The 17,157-nt window shown below is 39.1% G+C and overlaps 1 protein-coding gene across 6 annotated transcripts in view; it reads right to left on the bottom strand.

Annotated features, from left to right (window-relative positions):
• The window catches only part of ADAMTSL3 (ADAMTS like 3), a 414,992-nt gene that overhangs the window by 138,807 nt on the left and 259,028 nt on the right, over nt 1-17,157 (bottom strand). For all 6 annotated transcript variants that reach the window (XM_050796105.1, XM_050796106.1, XM_050796108.1 and 3 more), the window contains exons 13-15: nt 16,804-17,008; nt 6,286-6,433; nt 4,569-4,653 (exon numbers count right to left, since the gene is read on the bottom strand). In XM_050796105.1, coding sequence (XP_050652062.1) covers nt 4,569-4,653; nt 6,286-6,433; nt 16,804-17,008 — 438 coding nt within the window. The remainder of the gene's footprint in view (nt 1-4,568; nt 4,654-6,285; nt 6,434-16,803; nt 17,009-17,157) is intronic.

The following is a 17,157-nucleotide window of genomic DNA, read 5'->3' as shown; positions in this document are numbered from 1 at the left end:
AGATTGCGGAAGGTGGGAAGAGGCAGCTGCTCAGGCCAGGGAACAGGTGCTGTCTGCTCAGTCTCCAACAAGGGGGAGGAAAGGGTGGTGTCCTTCAGGAGTAAAGAGCTTTTTAGCTTTGCTCTGTGAATATGAGGAGGAAGAAACCGCTAGCAAAGTCAGGTGGGGCTGACAGAAAAGGCAGGCTTGGAATGAATATAGGCCCTGAACCTCACTGTAGCTTCCATGATATCCCCCTTTTCTGTTTTTTTTCTTTTTTTTTTTTTCTTTTTCTTTTTTTTTTTTTTTTTTTTTTTTTTTTTGAGGCGGAGTCTCGCTATGTCACCCAGGCTGGAGAGTAGTGGCAGGGTCTCAGCTCACTGCAACCTCTGCCTCCAGAGTTCAGGCAATTTTCCTGCCTTAGCCTCCTGAGTAGCTGGGACTACAGGTATGTGCCACCACACCCGGCTAATTTTTGTATTTTTAGTAGAGACGGAGTTTTACCATGTTGGCCAGGCTGGTCTCAAACTCCTGAGTTTGGGTGATAAACCCACCTCGGCTTCCCAAAGTGCTGGGATTACAGGCGTGAGCAACTGCGCCCGGTGGATATCCCCCTTTTCTAATTCAATAAAGTAAACAATATTTTCTGAACTTTAAAGGGACCTTAGAGACTATCTGATCCAGTGGTTCCCAAACTTAGATATGCCCACTCCCCTGCCAAAGTTACCTGGGGTGTTTGTTTAAAATGCTGGCGAATGAACGGGCGTGGGGGCAGGCGCCTGTAGTCCCAGCTACTCGGGAGGCTGAGGCAGGAGAATGGCGTGAACCGGGGAAGCGGAGCTTGCAGTGAGCCGAGATCGCGCCACTGCACTCCAGCCTGGGCGACAGAGCCAGACCCCGTCTCGGGAAAAAAAAAAAAAAGTGCTGTTGAATGAAAGAGAGACAGAAAGTAGAATAGAGGTTACCAGAGTCTAGTGGGAGAGAGTAGGGAGTTATTGCTGAAGGTGAGCAGAGCTTATGTTAGGGATGATGAGAAAATTCGAGAGATGGGAGGTGGTGATGGGTGCACAACAATGTGAATGTGATTAACACTACTGAACTGTACACTTCAAAATGGTTAAAATGGTAAGTTTTATGTTGTATATCTCTTACATGATTAAAAAAAAATCTGGCAGCCGAAATAAAAAGAAAATGTTGGTGATAGAGCCCCACTCCTACAGTATCTGATGGTATTTTGGTTAATTTTTTAAAAAACTTCTTTTAGAGATACATAATTATGAATGAAATGATGTGCTGTCTGTATTTGCTTCAAAAATGATCAGAGGGTAGTGGCAGTGGTGATGGTTTCAATGAAACAAGAGTGGCACTGGGTTGATAATTGTTGATACTGGGTTATGAACATGACATAGGGGTTCATTACACTGTTTTCTCCTCTTTTAAATAGGTTTGCAATTTTCTATGATTAAAAAGAAAGTTACAGAAAAAGACTTAACAGGTGGGAGCCATTCCCAACTAAGAGGGGAGTGTGATTAAAGAGAAGGAGGCAAGAGACAGCTTGCTGTGGGCAAGAAACAGCCCATAAGTCAGTGTGGCTGGAGCGTCCCACTCAAGGCAAAAAAAAGGAGGGGGCCAGACATAAGGCTGGGGAGCAGGAAGAGTAATACCCTGCCATGTCCTGTTGGGCATATGAACCCACATAAATCTTTAAGTGATGGGGAGACATTTGGATATTCTGAACATTGCAAAGACAGAATTAGACTTGGCCAGGCGCGGTGGTTTACGCCTGTAATCCCAGCACTTTCTGGGGCCGAGACGGGTGGATCATGAGCTCAGGATATCGAGACCATCCTGGTTAACATGGGGAAACCCCATCTCAACTAAAAATACAAAACATTAGCCTGGCGTGGTGCCACGTGTCTGTAATCCCAGCTACTCAGGAGGCTGAGGCAGGAGAATCGCTTGAATTCAGAAGGCAGAGGTTGCAGTGAGCCGAGATCGTGCCACTGCACTCCAACCTGAGTGACAGAGTGAGACTCCGTCTCAAAAAAAAAGGAATTAGACTTGCACCCTACCTAGATAGACTACTCTGGTGGCTGTGTTGTGTAGGGGTGGATTTGAGGGAAGCAATTCAGAAGCAAATTAGAAAGCTGTTGTAGGTGTCCTGGGAATTGACTTCAGGACCTATACAAGGATGGTAGTTTGGATGGACAGGAGGAACTGGAACCAAGGAAGATTTTAGTAAATATAGTCGGCACAACTCAGTGGCTAATTAAACATCAGGGAAGAATGAGAAGGAGCCAAGAAAGACTCCAGGCTTCTAGTTTGGGGAACTGGATGGGCTGCAATCCTATTAACCAAGAGAGGACGTACAGAAGGATTATCGACTGTCATCTAACTGTGTTTTGAAAACAAAAGATCTTGGTAGGACCCATCATTCTAGACAGAGGACTCTGTGACCTTCCTTCTGTGACAACTACACACTCTCTCTCAAGTGTCTCAAACCCTTTTCTTTCTGTAGACTCCTTCCCTTACAGGATTGTAGGTGATCAGAGATGGGAGAAGGTTCCAGCAGCATTTAGCCTAATGCCTTCCTTGTATAGTTGGAAGGTCTACAGATATTAACTGACTTGTGCAAAACCCTTTTTAATTTGTTTAAGATTGCCCTAACTTCAAAATGAAAAATAACAAACACATACACATAGGCTTTTCCATCAGCTTGACTACCAATCTTTGTTCCTTCTGTAGTACTCAAATACCCATTGCTCCATTTCCTTCTTTTTTGGAAATTTATTTCTGAAATATCCACAATGTTTTATTCTCCACCCTTTGAATGCTACTATTCTAGAATTCACTGAAAAAGCCTTTCTTGTTAATCAAAGCAGCCTTTTCTCTTTCCTCATGGATTTTCCTTGTCTTTCTGTGAGATTTGAATCCTGTTTGCTGCTTGCCTCCTTAAACTCCCTCCTCCTTTGGTCTCTGGAATAATAAGCTTTCCTGGGTCTTACTCCTCCCTCTCTTCACTACTTTACTCCCTCACCATCTTCCTCTTTTGATTCCCCCTCTTCCTCTAAATCTCCAAGCTTCTGTCAGGAGCCCAACACTCTTCTCTTTTTACTCAAATACTGTGAAGCCATTCGCCCTCACACAGTCCACAGTTTCTTCTGTGGTCATAGCTAGCACTGACAGTGGTCCACGTGAAGAAGTCTGTGCTTGTCATGAGTGTGATGTGCCAGCTATGTTGGCCCACACCACTTTGCCACATGTGCCTTCTCAGAGAGAAGTAACCCACACTGCCCTGGGGCTCACCACTGGGCTGGACCACAGTAAAAAGGGAGATTGACAAATGAGAGTGGGTTCTGAAAAGCATAGGAGGTTGGGAAAGGATCTAAAAACAACAGTGCATGAAGCCTGCTGAAAAGGCTAAGAATGATGAACTTGGGAAAGACAAAGCTCTCAGGATCCATGGCAGCTTTCTTCGTATTTGTGAAAACTTGTCACATGGGATGGGGCATAGATGTATTTTTTTTTCTGCTTCAGAGAACACAAATTAGGAGGTCTATTCTGTCTCAACAGAAGAAAAAGATCTTGCAAATAACTTGGGTTGCCCAACATGAGAATGAGGTTTCTCTTAATGCAGTGAACTCTGCATATTGCTGAAGGTGTTGAAGAAGAAATGCCTGCTCCGAGAGGGAAAGTGGCCAGATTACTGCTGAGACCCCTTTTCCTCTGATGCTCCGGGAATCGCTCTCTTCATAGACAGCCTGTCAGCACCAAAGACTTAACATGTTTGACATGGAATCAGCCATTCTGTTCAATTACTTGAGTCTATCATTGGTGCTGTTGTTCTTATAGATTCCTGGACTAGAAATCTCAGAGCACCTCTGATTTCTTGCTCTCTTTTTGTCCCTATATAACCGCCTCCAGAATGCTTCTTTGATTTCCTCTTGATTCTTAATTTCCACTGGCACTGTTACAATCCAGATTCATCAAATCACATGCAGATGGTAGTCATTGGATTTTTGAGTTGGAATGAACCCTGGAGAGATCAAGCCCAACCTGCCCCTTTTATAAGTAAGGAGAATAAGAGACAGAAAAATTAGACTTGTCTAAGGTCATGTAGTTAGCAGGGGTGGTTCTAAGCTCCAATACTCTTAGTAACTTGTTCTTTCCATTTCCCTATGATCACTCAAGCAACTAATGCATTCCAACTTAATTAATTTTATAGAGATTGACCATGACTTACCCATGGAATGATTGGTTTATTTGTACAATACTATGATGGTTCATGGTCAAATCACATGCGTTAAAACCTAGAAATTATCCCCAATCTCTTAAGTGTAACAGACCACTGGATCTGCTTTGAGTTAAGTAACACTGTTCTTTTCTGTGCTGCTCACAGAAACTGCCAAAGGAGGACTGCTGAATTGTGAAATAAAGAAAAACTCTAGCCAGCTCAAGCTCTCTAGAGTCTGTAAATCCAGGTCACTTGGATATTAAATGTATCATTGTACTCCAATGAGTACAAAAATTACATATATCATGTTAACTGGCTATGCCCTGATTATTCCCATAAAGGGTCCTGGACTCACGTTGGTTCTTCTGTTGCTATTCTGGTCTCTTCTAGTTCTTGTGCTTGTTTCAGCCAAGGCAATTTTGCTTCCACTGGACTTTTTTCTAAGAAAAAGAGAACATAAACAATAAGCTTAATTACTATTAATCATTAAGGAGTTGGATATATGATCATATTGGCTGAAGATTTCATTTATAAAGAGGTCATGTTTTTCAAATGCAAGTTGAGTTCCTTAGTAAAATACATTAGGTGGCTGCTGGAATGAATTAAACATTTCTGTTGTATTTTTTAAAAATTAATACATTATTAAAAAGCAACCAAAATGATCACGATACAGTTGAATATGCTGTCAAAGTTAACATAAAAATGCCTTTTATAAATCAATACCAATTTCTGTTGTTCATACATTGAAGCTCTTACTTCAACCATATCAGCTTGCTATCTTTGGTTACATTTTATTTTTGTCCATGGAATGCAAACATTAATAGAGAAAGACAAATAACATGAAAGTTAAGAAGGTTGGGAGGGATGAAAGAGTCTGTGTTATAGTTTACTCAAACTTTTACTGTTGTTGTAGTTGTTGAGGGAGATGATTACCAATTACATCTGGCATGGAAAAACAAACTGTTGCCCCTTTCTGTCCTTTGAAGCCTCCTTGATGTGAGGAAAGGAATAATTTATCTATGAAGTGAGAAATAAAAATAACTTTGGGGTTCTTCAAGGAAACTGTGGACACAATGAAAGTGGCTATGAAAGTATCGTAAGTGCAGAAAGAAGGAGAAAAGACTTCACTGATGGAGTTATGTAGTCAATGTCTGTACCTGTCATGGCAACTAGTGATTTTTCTGCAAGATAGACATACTGAAAAATATTTATTGGATGGCTAATTATGAGGCTCTTTGTATGAATAATGAACCCAAAAATAACAAAAGAGAGTTTTACCATCCTCTCTCAAATACTAAGGAGGAGTCCTTACTAATAGTTGGGAATAATCTTTTCTCCAATTTCAAGATGGAAGATACTTTTCATGAGGATGATTAACATTAAAGAATATGGAAATAATTATGTACAGAGGAGATCATATATCAGAGAAATGATGCCAAATCCTCCTATCCATCGATGCTACCCATTTCTGCTCTTTCATGTAGAACAAATGTGAACTACTGGAGAGATTATAAATGCATCCATAGATCTCCAATGGGAACTGGAAGTTTTCATTCATTCCATGCATTAGTACACATGATAAAGATGACATCATTCCTCCCTCAAAAATCTTACACTCCAGTGGAGAGGTAGCTACAAAGAAGAACGAGAATCTTGAGAAAAGAATAATTTCCTCCTCCTCTATTTCTTCCTCTTTTTCTTGCTCTTCTTTCTCTTCCTCCTTCTACTTTTCCTTCCCCTCCTTTTTTAATCTCCCCCTCTGCCATTCTCCTTCTTTTTCTTCAAGGGAGAGACTGCATTTAATTTTCTTACGTCCACCAAGAAATGTTAGTATAAAACTAGATAGATAGGAGCTACTCCATCTGTACGGAATCAACAGGAGCTCAGTTTTCCCTCAAGATGAATAATTCACATATATCTAACTTCTTTATCTAGATGGGAAGGTCTATTGCAATCTGTCAGTAAAACAATTTTTATAAGAAAGTAGTAAGTTGAAAGGGAAATGCTACAATATTGGAATGGGAGCTGGAAAATACTATTTGATTTGAATTTACAATGCACCACAGACTTACCTTTTGGTTTATAACACGGGATGGGAATGACACATTCTTCTTTGATGTGTAATTTCAGTTGTGGATTGCAGCCCCCAACGTGCTCTCCACGGTGGTTAATACACAGAACAACCCGGTACCGTAACCCTCGGCCACAAGTCACTGTGCACTTCAAAGAAGAAAAGAGAAGCCAATGCATTATTTTTAAGAGAACCACAAAGGCAATATTTTATCATATGCAAAGGAAAGCCATTAAACTATATAAATATTAAACACAAAAGACTTTTAGACAAATATTATGTAAGGAAGGGTACCGAGGCTAATTTTCTGTGATGCTTGTATTTCAGGGCCCCTCTTTTGTACAACCTTGTTCTACTTCCCAATTGAAAAAGTATTTAAGGTGTGATCATAGTTCAAGAAAATTGAAAATGCCCTGAAATCTTACTGCTCAAATATCAAAGAAACTTGTTACAAGTTTTCTCAAGTTTGATTAAAAGTTTACATGACCCTACCCAAAATAATTTTTGAAGATGAATGAAACCTTTCTGAACTGTCAATAAAAATATAATAACATTCTGATGAATTATGCCAGAAGATTATTTTTCTATTCTGACTATAGAAGTCAGTCTTGCAAAACTGCTGTCATAAAATGAGGCCATCAAAGATAATTCAGCCAAACACTATAGAAAAAAATACTACAGATGTATCCTGATACATCTATAACTATAACTGCCTGCAGTTAAAGTTAATAAAAATATGCTATGTTTTCCTGAATTTTTTTGCAGCATTTTTTTTCTTGGATTATTTGTTTATGATTTGAAAGTTACTCTTGCCTATGAGTGGAATGTTTTCATGTCATATAAAAATCGAGACTAGCTTTTCATTTATCTGTGTTATAGTTTGGCTCTGTGTCCCCACCCAAATCTCATCTTGAATCGTAATCCCCATAATCCCCACTTGTCGTGGGAGAGACCTGAGAAGGGGTGATTGGATCATGGGGGCAGTTTTCCCCATGCTGGTCTCAGGATAGTGAGTTCTCATAAGATCTGCTGGTTTTATAAAGGGCTCTTCCCCCTTCATGCTCTCTCTCCCTCTCCTGCTGCCTTGTGAAGGAGGTACTTACTTCTCCTTCACCTTCCACCATCATTGTAAGTTTCCTGAGGCCTCCACAGACATGTGGAACTGTGAGTCAATTAAACCTCTTTCATTTATAAATTAACCAGTCTCTGGTAGTATCTTTATAGCAGTGTGAGAATGGACTAATATAATCTGCATATTGGGGAGTATATATATGTACGCATTTAAAAAATTGATAGACTATATTTTTTGAGGACTGTATTGGGTTTACAGAAATATTGAGCAGACAGTACAGAAAGCCCCAATATTCCCCTTCACCCCTTTTCCCCCCTATGATTTTCCCTATTATTAATGTCTTGCTTTAGTGTGATGCCATTGTTACAACTGAGGAACCCATATTAATACATCATTATTAATATAACTAATACGTCAGTTAATATATCATTATTAAATATTATCATTATTAAATCCAGAGTTCACAATTAGTTGTTGTCAGCTTTTTTAAATTTATAATTTCTGGAGGGGGCGGAGCAAGATGGCCGAATAGGAACAGCTCCAGTCTCCAACTCCCAGCGCGAGCGACACAGAAGACCGGTGATTTCTGCATTTTCAACTGAGCCTCTGCTGCTGATACCCAGGCAAACAGGGTCTGGAGTGGACCTCAAGCAATCTCCAACAGACCTACAGCTGAGGGTCCTGACTGTTAGAAGGAAAACTATCAAACAGGAAGGACACCTACACCAAAACCCCATCAGTACATCACCATCATCAAAGACCAGAGGCAGATAAAACCACAAAGATGGGGAAAAAGCAGGGCAGAAAAGCTGGAAATTCAAAAAATAAGAGCGCATCTCCCCCGGCAAAGGAGCGCAGCTCATCGCCAGCAACGGATCAAAGCTGGACGGAGAATGACTTTGACGAGATGAGAGAAGAAGGCTTCAGTCCATCAAATTTCTCAGAGCTAAAGGAAGAATTACGTACCCAGCGCAAAGAAACTAAAAATCTTGAAAAAAAAGTGGAAGAATTGATGGCTAGAGTAATTAATGCAGAGAAGGTCCTAAACGAAATGAAAGAGATGAAAACCATGACACGAGAAATACGTGACAAATGCACAAGCTTCAGTAACCGACTCGATCAACTGGAAGAAAGAGTATCAGCGATTGAGGATCAAATGAATGAAATGAAGCGAGAAGAGAAACCAAAAGAAAAAAGAAGAAAAAGAAATGAACAAAGCCTGCAAGAAGTATGGGATTATGTAAAAAGACCAAATCTACGTCTGATTGGGGTGCCTGAAAGTGAGGGGGAAAATGGAACCAAGTTGGAAAACACTCTTCAGGATATCATCCAGGAGAACTTCCCCAACCTAGTAGGGCAGGCCAACATTCAAATCCAGGAAATACAGAGAACGCCACAAAGATACTCCTCGAGAAGAGCAACTCCAAGACACATAATTGCCACATTCACCAAAGTTGAAATGAAGGAAAAAATCTTAAGAGCAGCCAGAGAGAAAGGTCGGGTTACCCACAAAGGGAAGCCCATCAGACTAACAGCAGATCTCTCGGCAGAAACTCTCCAAGCCAGAAGAGAGTGGGGGCCAATATTCAACATTCTTAAAGAAAAGAATTTTAAACCCAGAATATCATATCCAGCCAAACTAAGTTTCATAAGTGAAGGAGAAATAAAATCCTTTACAGATAAGCAAATGCTTAGAGATTTTGTCACCACTAGGCCTGCCTTACAAGAGATCCTGAAGGAAGCACTCAACATGGAAAGGAACAACCGGTACCAGCCATTGCAAAAACATGCCAAAATGTAAAGACCATCGAGGCTAGGAAGAAACTGCATCAACTAACGACCAAAATAACCAGTTAATATCATAATGGCAGGATCAAGTTCACACATAACAATCTTAACCTTAAATGTAAATGGACTAAATGCTCCAATTAAAAGACACAGACTGGCAAACTGGATAAAGAGTCAAGACCCATCAGTCTGCTGTATTCAGGAGACCCATCTCACACGCAGAGACATACATAGGCTCAAAATAAAGGGATGGAGGAAGATTTACCAAGCAAATGGAGAACAAAAAAAAGCGGGGGTTGCTATACTAGTCTCTGATAAAACAGACTTTAAACCATCAAAGATCAAAAGAGACAAAGAAGGCCATTACATAATGGTAAAGGGATCAATTCAACAGGAAGAGCTAACTATCCTAAATATATACGCACCCAATACAGGAGCACCCAGATTCATAAAGCAAGTCCTTAGAGACTTACAAAGAGACTTAGACTCCCATACAATAATAATGGGAGACTTCAACACTCCACTGTCAACATTAGACAGATCAACGAGACAGAAAGTTAACAAGGATATCCAGGAATTGAACTCATCTCTGCAGCAAGCAGACCTAATAGACATCTACAGAACTCTCCACCCCAAATCAACAGAATATACATTCTTCTCAGCACCACATCGTACTTACTCCAAAATTGACCACGTAATTGGAAGTAAAGCACTCCTCAGCAAATGTACAAGAACAGAAATTATAACAAACTGTCTCTCAGACCACAGTGCAATCAAACTAGAACTCAGGACTAAGAAACTCAATCAAAACCGCTCAACTACATGGAAACTGAACAACCTGCTCCTGAATGACTACTGGGTACATAACGAAATGAAGGCAGAAATAAAGATGTTCTTTGAAACCAATGAGAACAAAGATACAACATACCAGAATCTCTGGGACACATTTAAAGCAGTGTGTAGAGGGAAATTTATAGCACTAAATGCCCACAAGAGAAAGCAGGAAAGATCTAAAATTGACACTCTAACATCACAATTAAAAGAGCTAGAGAAGCAAGAGCAAACACATTCGAAAGCTAGCAGAAGGCAAGAAATAACTAAGATCAGAGGAGAACTGAAGGAGATAGAGACACAAAAAACTCTCCAAAAAATCAATGAATCTAGGAGTTGGTTTTTTGAAAAGATCAACAAAATTGACAGACCACTAGCCAGAATAATAAAGAAGAAAAGAGAGAAGAATCAAATCTACGCAATTAAAAATGATAAAGGGGATATCACCACCGACCCCACAGAAATACAAACTACCATCAGAGAACACTATAAACACCTCTACGCAAATAAACTGGAAAATCTAGAAGAAATGGATAATTTCCTGGACACTTACACTCTTCCAAGACTAAACCAGGAAGAAGTTGAATCCCTGAATAGACCAATAGTAGGTTCTGAAATTGAGGCAATAATTAATAGCCTACCAACCAAAAAAAGTCCAGGACCAGATGGATTCACAGCTGAATTCTACCAGAGGTACAAGGAGGAGTTGGTACCATTCCTTCTGAAACTATTCCAATCAATAGAAAAAGAGGGAATCCTCCCTAACTCATTTTATGAGGCCAACATCATTCTGATACCAAAGCCTGGCAGAGACACAACAAAAAAAGAGAATTTTAGACCAATATCCCTTATGAACATCGATGCAAAAATCCTCAATAAAATACTGGCAAACCGGGTTCAGCAACACATCAAAAAGCTTATCCACCATGATCAAGTGGGCTTCATCCCTGGGATGCAAGGCTGGTTCAACATTCGCAAATCAATAAACATAATCCAGCATATAAACAGAACCAAAGACAAGAACCACAAGATTATCTCAATAGATGCAGAAAAGGCTTTTGACAAAATTCAACAGCCCTTCATGCTAAAAACGCTCAATAAATTCGGTATTGATGGAATGTACCTCAAAATAATAAGAGCTATCTATGACAAACCCACAGCCAATATCATACTGAATGGGCAAAAACTGGAAAAATTCCCTTTGAAAACTGGCACAAGACAGGGATGCCCTCTCTCACCACTCCTATTCAACATAGTGTTGGAAGTTCTGGCTAGGGCAATTAGGCAAGAGAAAGAAATCAAGGGTATTCAGTTAGGAAAAGAAGAAGTCAAATTGTCCCTCTTTGCAGATGACATGATTGTATATTTAGAAAACCCCATTGTCTCAGCCCAAAATCTCCTTAAGCTGATAAGCAATTTCAGCAAAGTCTCAGGATACAAAATCAATGGGCAAAAATCACAAGCATTCTTATACACCAGTAACAGACAAACAGAGAGCCAAATCAGGAATGAACTTCCATTCACAATTGCTTCAAAGAGAATCAAATACCTAGGAATCCAACTTACAAGGGATGTAAAGGACCTCTTCAAGGAGAACTACAAACCACTGCTCAGTGAAATCAAAGAGGACACAAACAAATGGAAGAACATACCATGCTCATGGATAGGAAGAATCAATATCGTGAAAATGGCCATACTGCCCAAGGTTATTTATAGATTCAATGCCATCCCCATCAAGCTACCAACGAGTTTCTTCACGGAATTGGAAAAAACTGCTTTAAAGTTCATATGGAACCAAAAAAGAGCCCGCATCTCCAAGACAATCCTAAGTCAAAAGAACAAAGCTGGAGGCATCACGCTACCTGACTTCAAACTATACTACAAAGCTACAGTAACCAAAACAGCATGGTACTGGTACCAAAACAGAGATATAGACCAATGGAACAGAACAGAGTCCTCAGAAATAATACCACACATCTACAGCCATCTGATCTTTGACAAACCTGAGAGAAACAAGAAATGGGGAAAGGATTCCCTATTTAATAAATGTTGCTGGGAAAATTGGCTAGCCGTAAGTAGAAAGCTGAAACTGGATCCTTTCCTTACTCCTTATACGAAAATTAATTCAAGATGGATTAAAGACTTAAATGTTAGACCTAATACCATAAAAATCCTAGAGGAAAACCTAGGTAGTACCATTCAGGACATAGGCATGGGCAAAGACTTCATGTCTAAAACACCAAAAGCAACAGCAGCAAAAGCCAAAATTGACAAATGGGATCTCATTAAACTAAAGAGCTTCTGCACAGCAAAAGAAACTACCATCAGAGTGAACAGGCAACCTACAGAATGGGAGAAAATTTTTGCAATCTACTCATCTGACAAAGGGCTAATATCCAGAACCTACAAAGAACTCAAACAAATTTACAAGAAAAAAACAAACAACCCCATCAAAAAGTGGGCAAAGGATATGAACAGACATTTCTCAAAAGAAGACATTCATACAGCCAACAGACACATGAAAAAATGCTCATCATCACTGGCCATCAGAGAAATGCAAATCAAAACCACAATGAGATACCATCTCACACCAGTTAGAATGGCGATCATTAAAAAGTCAGGAAACAACAGGTGCTGGAGAGGATGTGGAGAAATAGGAACACTTTTACACTGTTGGTGGGATTGTAAACTAGTTCAACCATTATGGAAAACAGTATGGCGATTCCTCAAGGATCTAGAACTAGATGTACCATATGACCCAGCCATCCCATTACTGGGTATATACCCAAAGGATTATAAATTATGCTGCTATAAAGACACATGCACACGTATGTTTATTGCGGCACTATTCACAATAGCAAAGACTTGGAATCAACCCAAATGTCCATCAGTGACAGATTGGATTTAGAAAATGTGGCACATATACACCATGGAATACTATGCAGCCATCAAAAAGGATGAGTTTGTGTCCTTTGTAGGGACATGGATGCAGCTGGAAACCATCATTCTTAGCAAACTATCACAAGAACAGAAAACCAAACACCGCATGTTCTCACTCATAGGTGGGAACTGAACAATGAGATCACTCGGACTCAGGAAGGGGAACATCACACACCGGGGCCTATCATGGGGAGGGGGGAGGGGGGAGGGGGCAGGGGGGAGGGATTGCATTGGGAGTTATACCTGATGTAAATGACGAGTTGATGGGTGCAGCACAGCAACAAGGCACAAGTATACATATGTAACAAACCTGCACGTTATGCACATGTACCCTACAACTTAAAGTATAATAATAATAAATAAATTAAAAAAAAATAAAAAATAAAAAAAATAAAAAAAAAAAAAATAAATTTATAATTTCTTATAATTTCCTTTCTTATTCTAAATAAACATTCTCTTCAATACTCAATATTTGTGTTTTATATTCTTGTTTTTGAGGAGTCCCCTCAAATCTGTACAAGCTTCAGACCCCACCAATTCTGGATCCACCCCAGGGAGGGGCTGAGAGTTCTTGATTGCCTTTGGTTACCTGCTATGGGACAGGCACCTCATTCATTTGTTATCTCATGAATCCTCCTGACCCACTTCTAGGTCAGTAGCTTTAGGCTTATTGGACAGATAAGCAAACGGCCCACCATCTAAGGATCTTGCTCAAGGTCACACAGTTCCTAACAGGCAGAGTGGAATTCCCTCCCAGAGCCATCTATTGCCAAAGCCATGGCCAAGTCACTGCTTTAAGGAGCTTGAAAATTATTTTCTGACCCCCTAAGCAACTTTGTGCCCGGGTATCCCTGGGGACAAGTTTCAAAGACATGTTTCAAGGATATGGAGGCTTTTCTCAGTGTACGCACATTAGGCAGAATATTGGGAAATTTCTCTAGTTCATGATGCCACTCTGGAAACCACTGAACAAATACTTTAATGAGTTCAGTGAAGTTTGAGATTACCCTGTTTTTGGAAAATTGACTCACCTACCCCCTAATTTATCAATTCAAGATATATATAATATTGAGTGGCTGTTTTAGCCAAGAAAGAAAAAATTTCACCCAAAGAGAAAGAAAACAGTACAAGATATAACTATACTACAACTGGTTAATCCAAAGGAGCATCCTCTCCTTTTAAACCACCCTTCTGGGAAGCCAGACACTTCCCCCAATGGCATTGTCAGTGTTTACAACAGTTCCAGAACTCCTCTGTGGAGCTGCATATGTCCTCAATGATGGAAAATCCTCATCACTGAGAATATATTTGATTTTTGAAAAAAGTGAAAAGTATCAAGGGTGAAGTATGGTGCATGAGAAGAGCTAGTTAACATCCTCTATTCTGATAATACATGTAATGATAAAGTCATGATATTTATGGGGATGGAGGGTGATATAAAAGCTCTAAAGCCAACATCAAACATATGACTAGGACTTATGAGAGCTGAAAACAAGCTCTGCAGTTGTAGAAACAATGTTAATTTGGGGCTGAGAAAGTGAAAGTCCCTAATGTCTCAATAACAAATCCTTTTGCAGCTGAGATGATATTCTTTGCTTTCAACAAAATAGAAAGAAGACTTAAATTGCCAGCAGACAGATCCTTAAAAATAATTTTTGATGATAGACCATCACATGAATTTTGGCACATAACTCAAGAGTTCAAAGAACTGAACCACCTTGCTAAAATAAAATCCTTCCATCCTGGTCTATTGATTTATATGAACAGGCTTTCCCAGTGTATACATGCAAAGCCAAACGAAACAAAATAAGAAACCAATAGTAAAAATTAATAATAAAATCATTGCTGAACATGGCTCATTCTGGTGATGGACTATTTTTTAAGCTCCACTTATCTTCTATAAAGATATATTAATGCATGTACATGATGAACTAAGTGTGTACTCAAATGAAAATGTAGTTTTTGTGTTGTTATTCTTATTTACCAAACTTTGAAATATATATGTTATTTTGACTGTGTAAAATTAACTCAATTCAGAGGAATATTTTAAATAGTTAGGGCCTTATGGCCACAGGAAAGTAAAATAAATTAATTTCAATGATCATATATATCTTCTTGGAGAGAAGCAGAATACTGTAATTAAAAAAAGACTTTAAAGCATAAAAATACATTATATTAGAATAAAATTCTGTGGGGAAAGTAGATTGCAAATGTGAGTTCAAAGGGAAAAATATGCACAACATCCAAATTGTTAAAGAAGAGCTCGTTCCTGTATTTTTTAAATGAAAGATGGCAAAGACAGAAATTATCATGGCATTTAAATTCCACTAGACAGATTTTTTTGAATGCTGCAACACTCTTATTGTAAAATGTCAACATTCACAACATGTTGAAATGATATTCTTTGTAATTATTTAAACTTGTGATAGGAAATTTCAAATGTCAACCTAAATATATGTGAAGAAATACAAAATTCTCTAATCTTCTTTTTAGGGAGTATGTGACCAAAACTTAATTGATAACTTCTTTCCTAGCAAGTTTGAATAAAGTTCTACAGGGTAATGATGTTTAGTCTGGGGATATCAGAAAAAGATTGATATGGTCTTCACCTGACACTCGTTTATCCTTCAAGTTCAAGTGCTACCTCCTTTCTGAAGCTTTCCTGACACCTTCAGGTGCAGTGAATCATTCCACCTTGTGCCTCTGAAGTACTGGGCACATGATACTACTTATGCACGATACTATGCTGTATCACAACTTTGTTTGCATGAACGTCTATGCAACTAGATTCTAAGCTTTTGGGTGGTACGAGCAAGTTGTATTTACTTCTTAGCACGGTAGCTGACACATTGAATAAATACATGAATAGATATATTAACGCATGTATATGATGAACTATGTGTGTGGGGAGATCACTTAAGAAAGCTGGAGAAACTTGAGTCAATTACATCTCACTCTCCAGAAAATTAAAGGATTAAGATTAAATTATTAAATACCAATGTCTGCATTTTTCATCTTTGACTAATCCAGCTGCATTTTATTTGTTCTGGAGGCTCACTCAGTCATCTCTTTAGAAAGTGAAAACTACGCTAATTTGACATGACCCTTGTTATACCTCTGGGGTGTTTTCCTTCTTCTCTTTTCCTTTATATACAACTTGACCCCACGGATGATTTCTAAATAGGCTGCCCGCCTCCGGTCTTTCTCAATGTTAGGCTATCTTGCCTCAGTTACTTAAAATATATTATGTCTTCACAAAAATTGTGAAGCTTCTTAGTAGCTGCTGGATCAAGGACACACGCTTTCATGTCGTGTCAGCATTTCCAACTTAATCTTCCAATTCTTAGTAACATGGCTCATCTCTTCAAATCTTCAACTTCGAGTCACTTCTTGTCATTACTGCCTTTGCTCAGCCATCTCTGTTTGGCCATCTCCCTAACACTAACCCTAACCCAGTGATGCTTCTCAGGTTCTTGCTTGTTTACATTTGTCAAAGAATTTAAAGAATTTAAATTTTAATTATTGCTTGTTTAAATTCTTCAAAGATGGGTTAAGCACCACAGGGGCAACAAATACTTCCTGACTGACTCTGCTTCAACATTCGTTCTTTATACATTTGTTCTTTACAGTGCTTAATATTAATTATGCTGGTAATTATATGGAAATATTATTATTAATGTCCTTAATGTTAATTATTTTTACCTATGATGATGCTTGTGGTCTTTCTTACCTTGTCCTCCAACTGTCTTCCTAAGCTCTTTGGAGTAGGAACCATGCTCTTTTACCACATTTTTTGGTCTCCATGCTGTCTAGTACCATGGTGGGCATATAGAAAATATCCCTTAAAATATGAGAATTAATTAAAAGTGGCATATTCTCAAATCTTACCTGAGACCACTCCATGGCAATCCACTTGGGGCAATCAAACAGATTACAAGTTTGCATAACCTTGGGTTTGGGTGCATACATGCACTTCCATTCTTCCACTTGCAATATCTCTCCATGCATGGATTCCTCTACACACACAAAGCTCCGTCTCTGAATCCCTCCTCCACAGGACACGGAACATGCAGTCCAAGGATTATGTTCCCAGCTCAAAAGCAAACAAATAAAATTATATTATTTATTTGTTGTTTGTTTGTTTCAAGTTTGCAAAGATGGTGACAAAAAATATGGCCTTAAGGTATCAGTTGTGGTTCAGCTGAATGAGCCTGGGACTGGGAGTCATAAGACTTTACTTTT

The sequence above is a fragment of the Macaca thibetana genome, chromosome 7, assembly GCF_024542745.1.
Source record: "Macaca thibetana thibetana isolate TM-01 chromosome 7, ASM2454274v1, whole genome shotgun sequence".
NCBI lineage: Eukaryota > Metazoa > Chordata > Mammalia > Primates > Cercopithecidae > Macaca > Macaca thibetana.
Note: the sequence above shows the minus strand (reverse complement) of the source record. Positions and strands in the feature narration are given on the sequence as shown.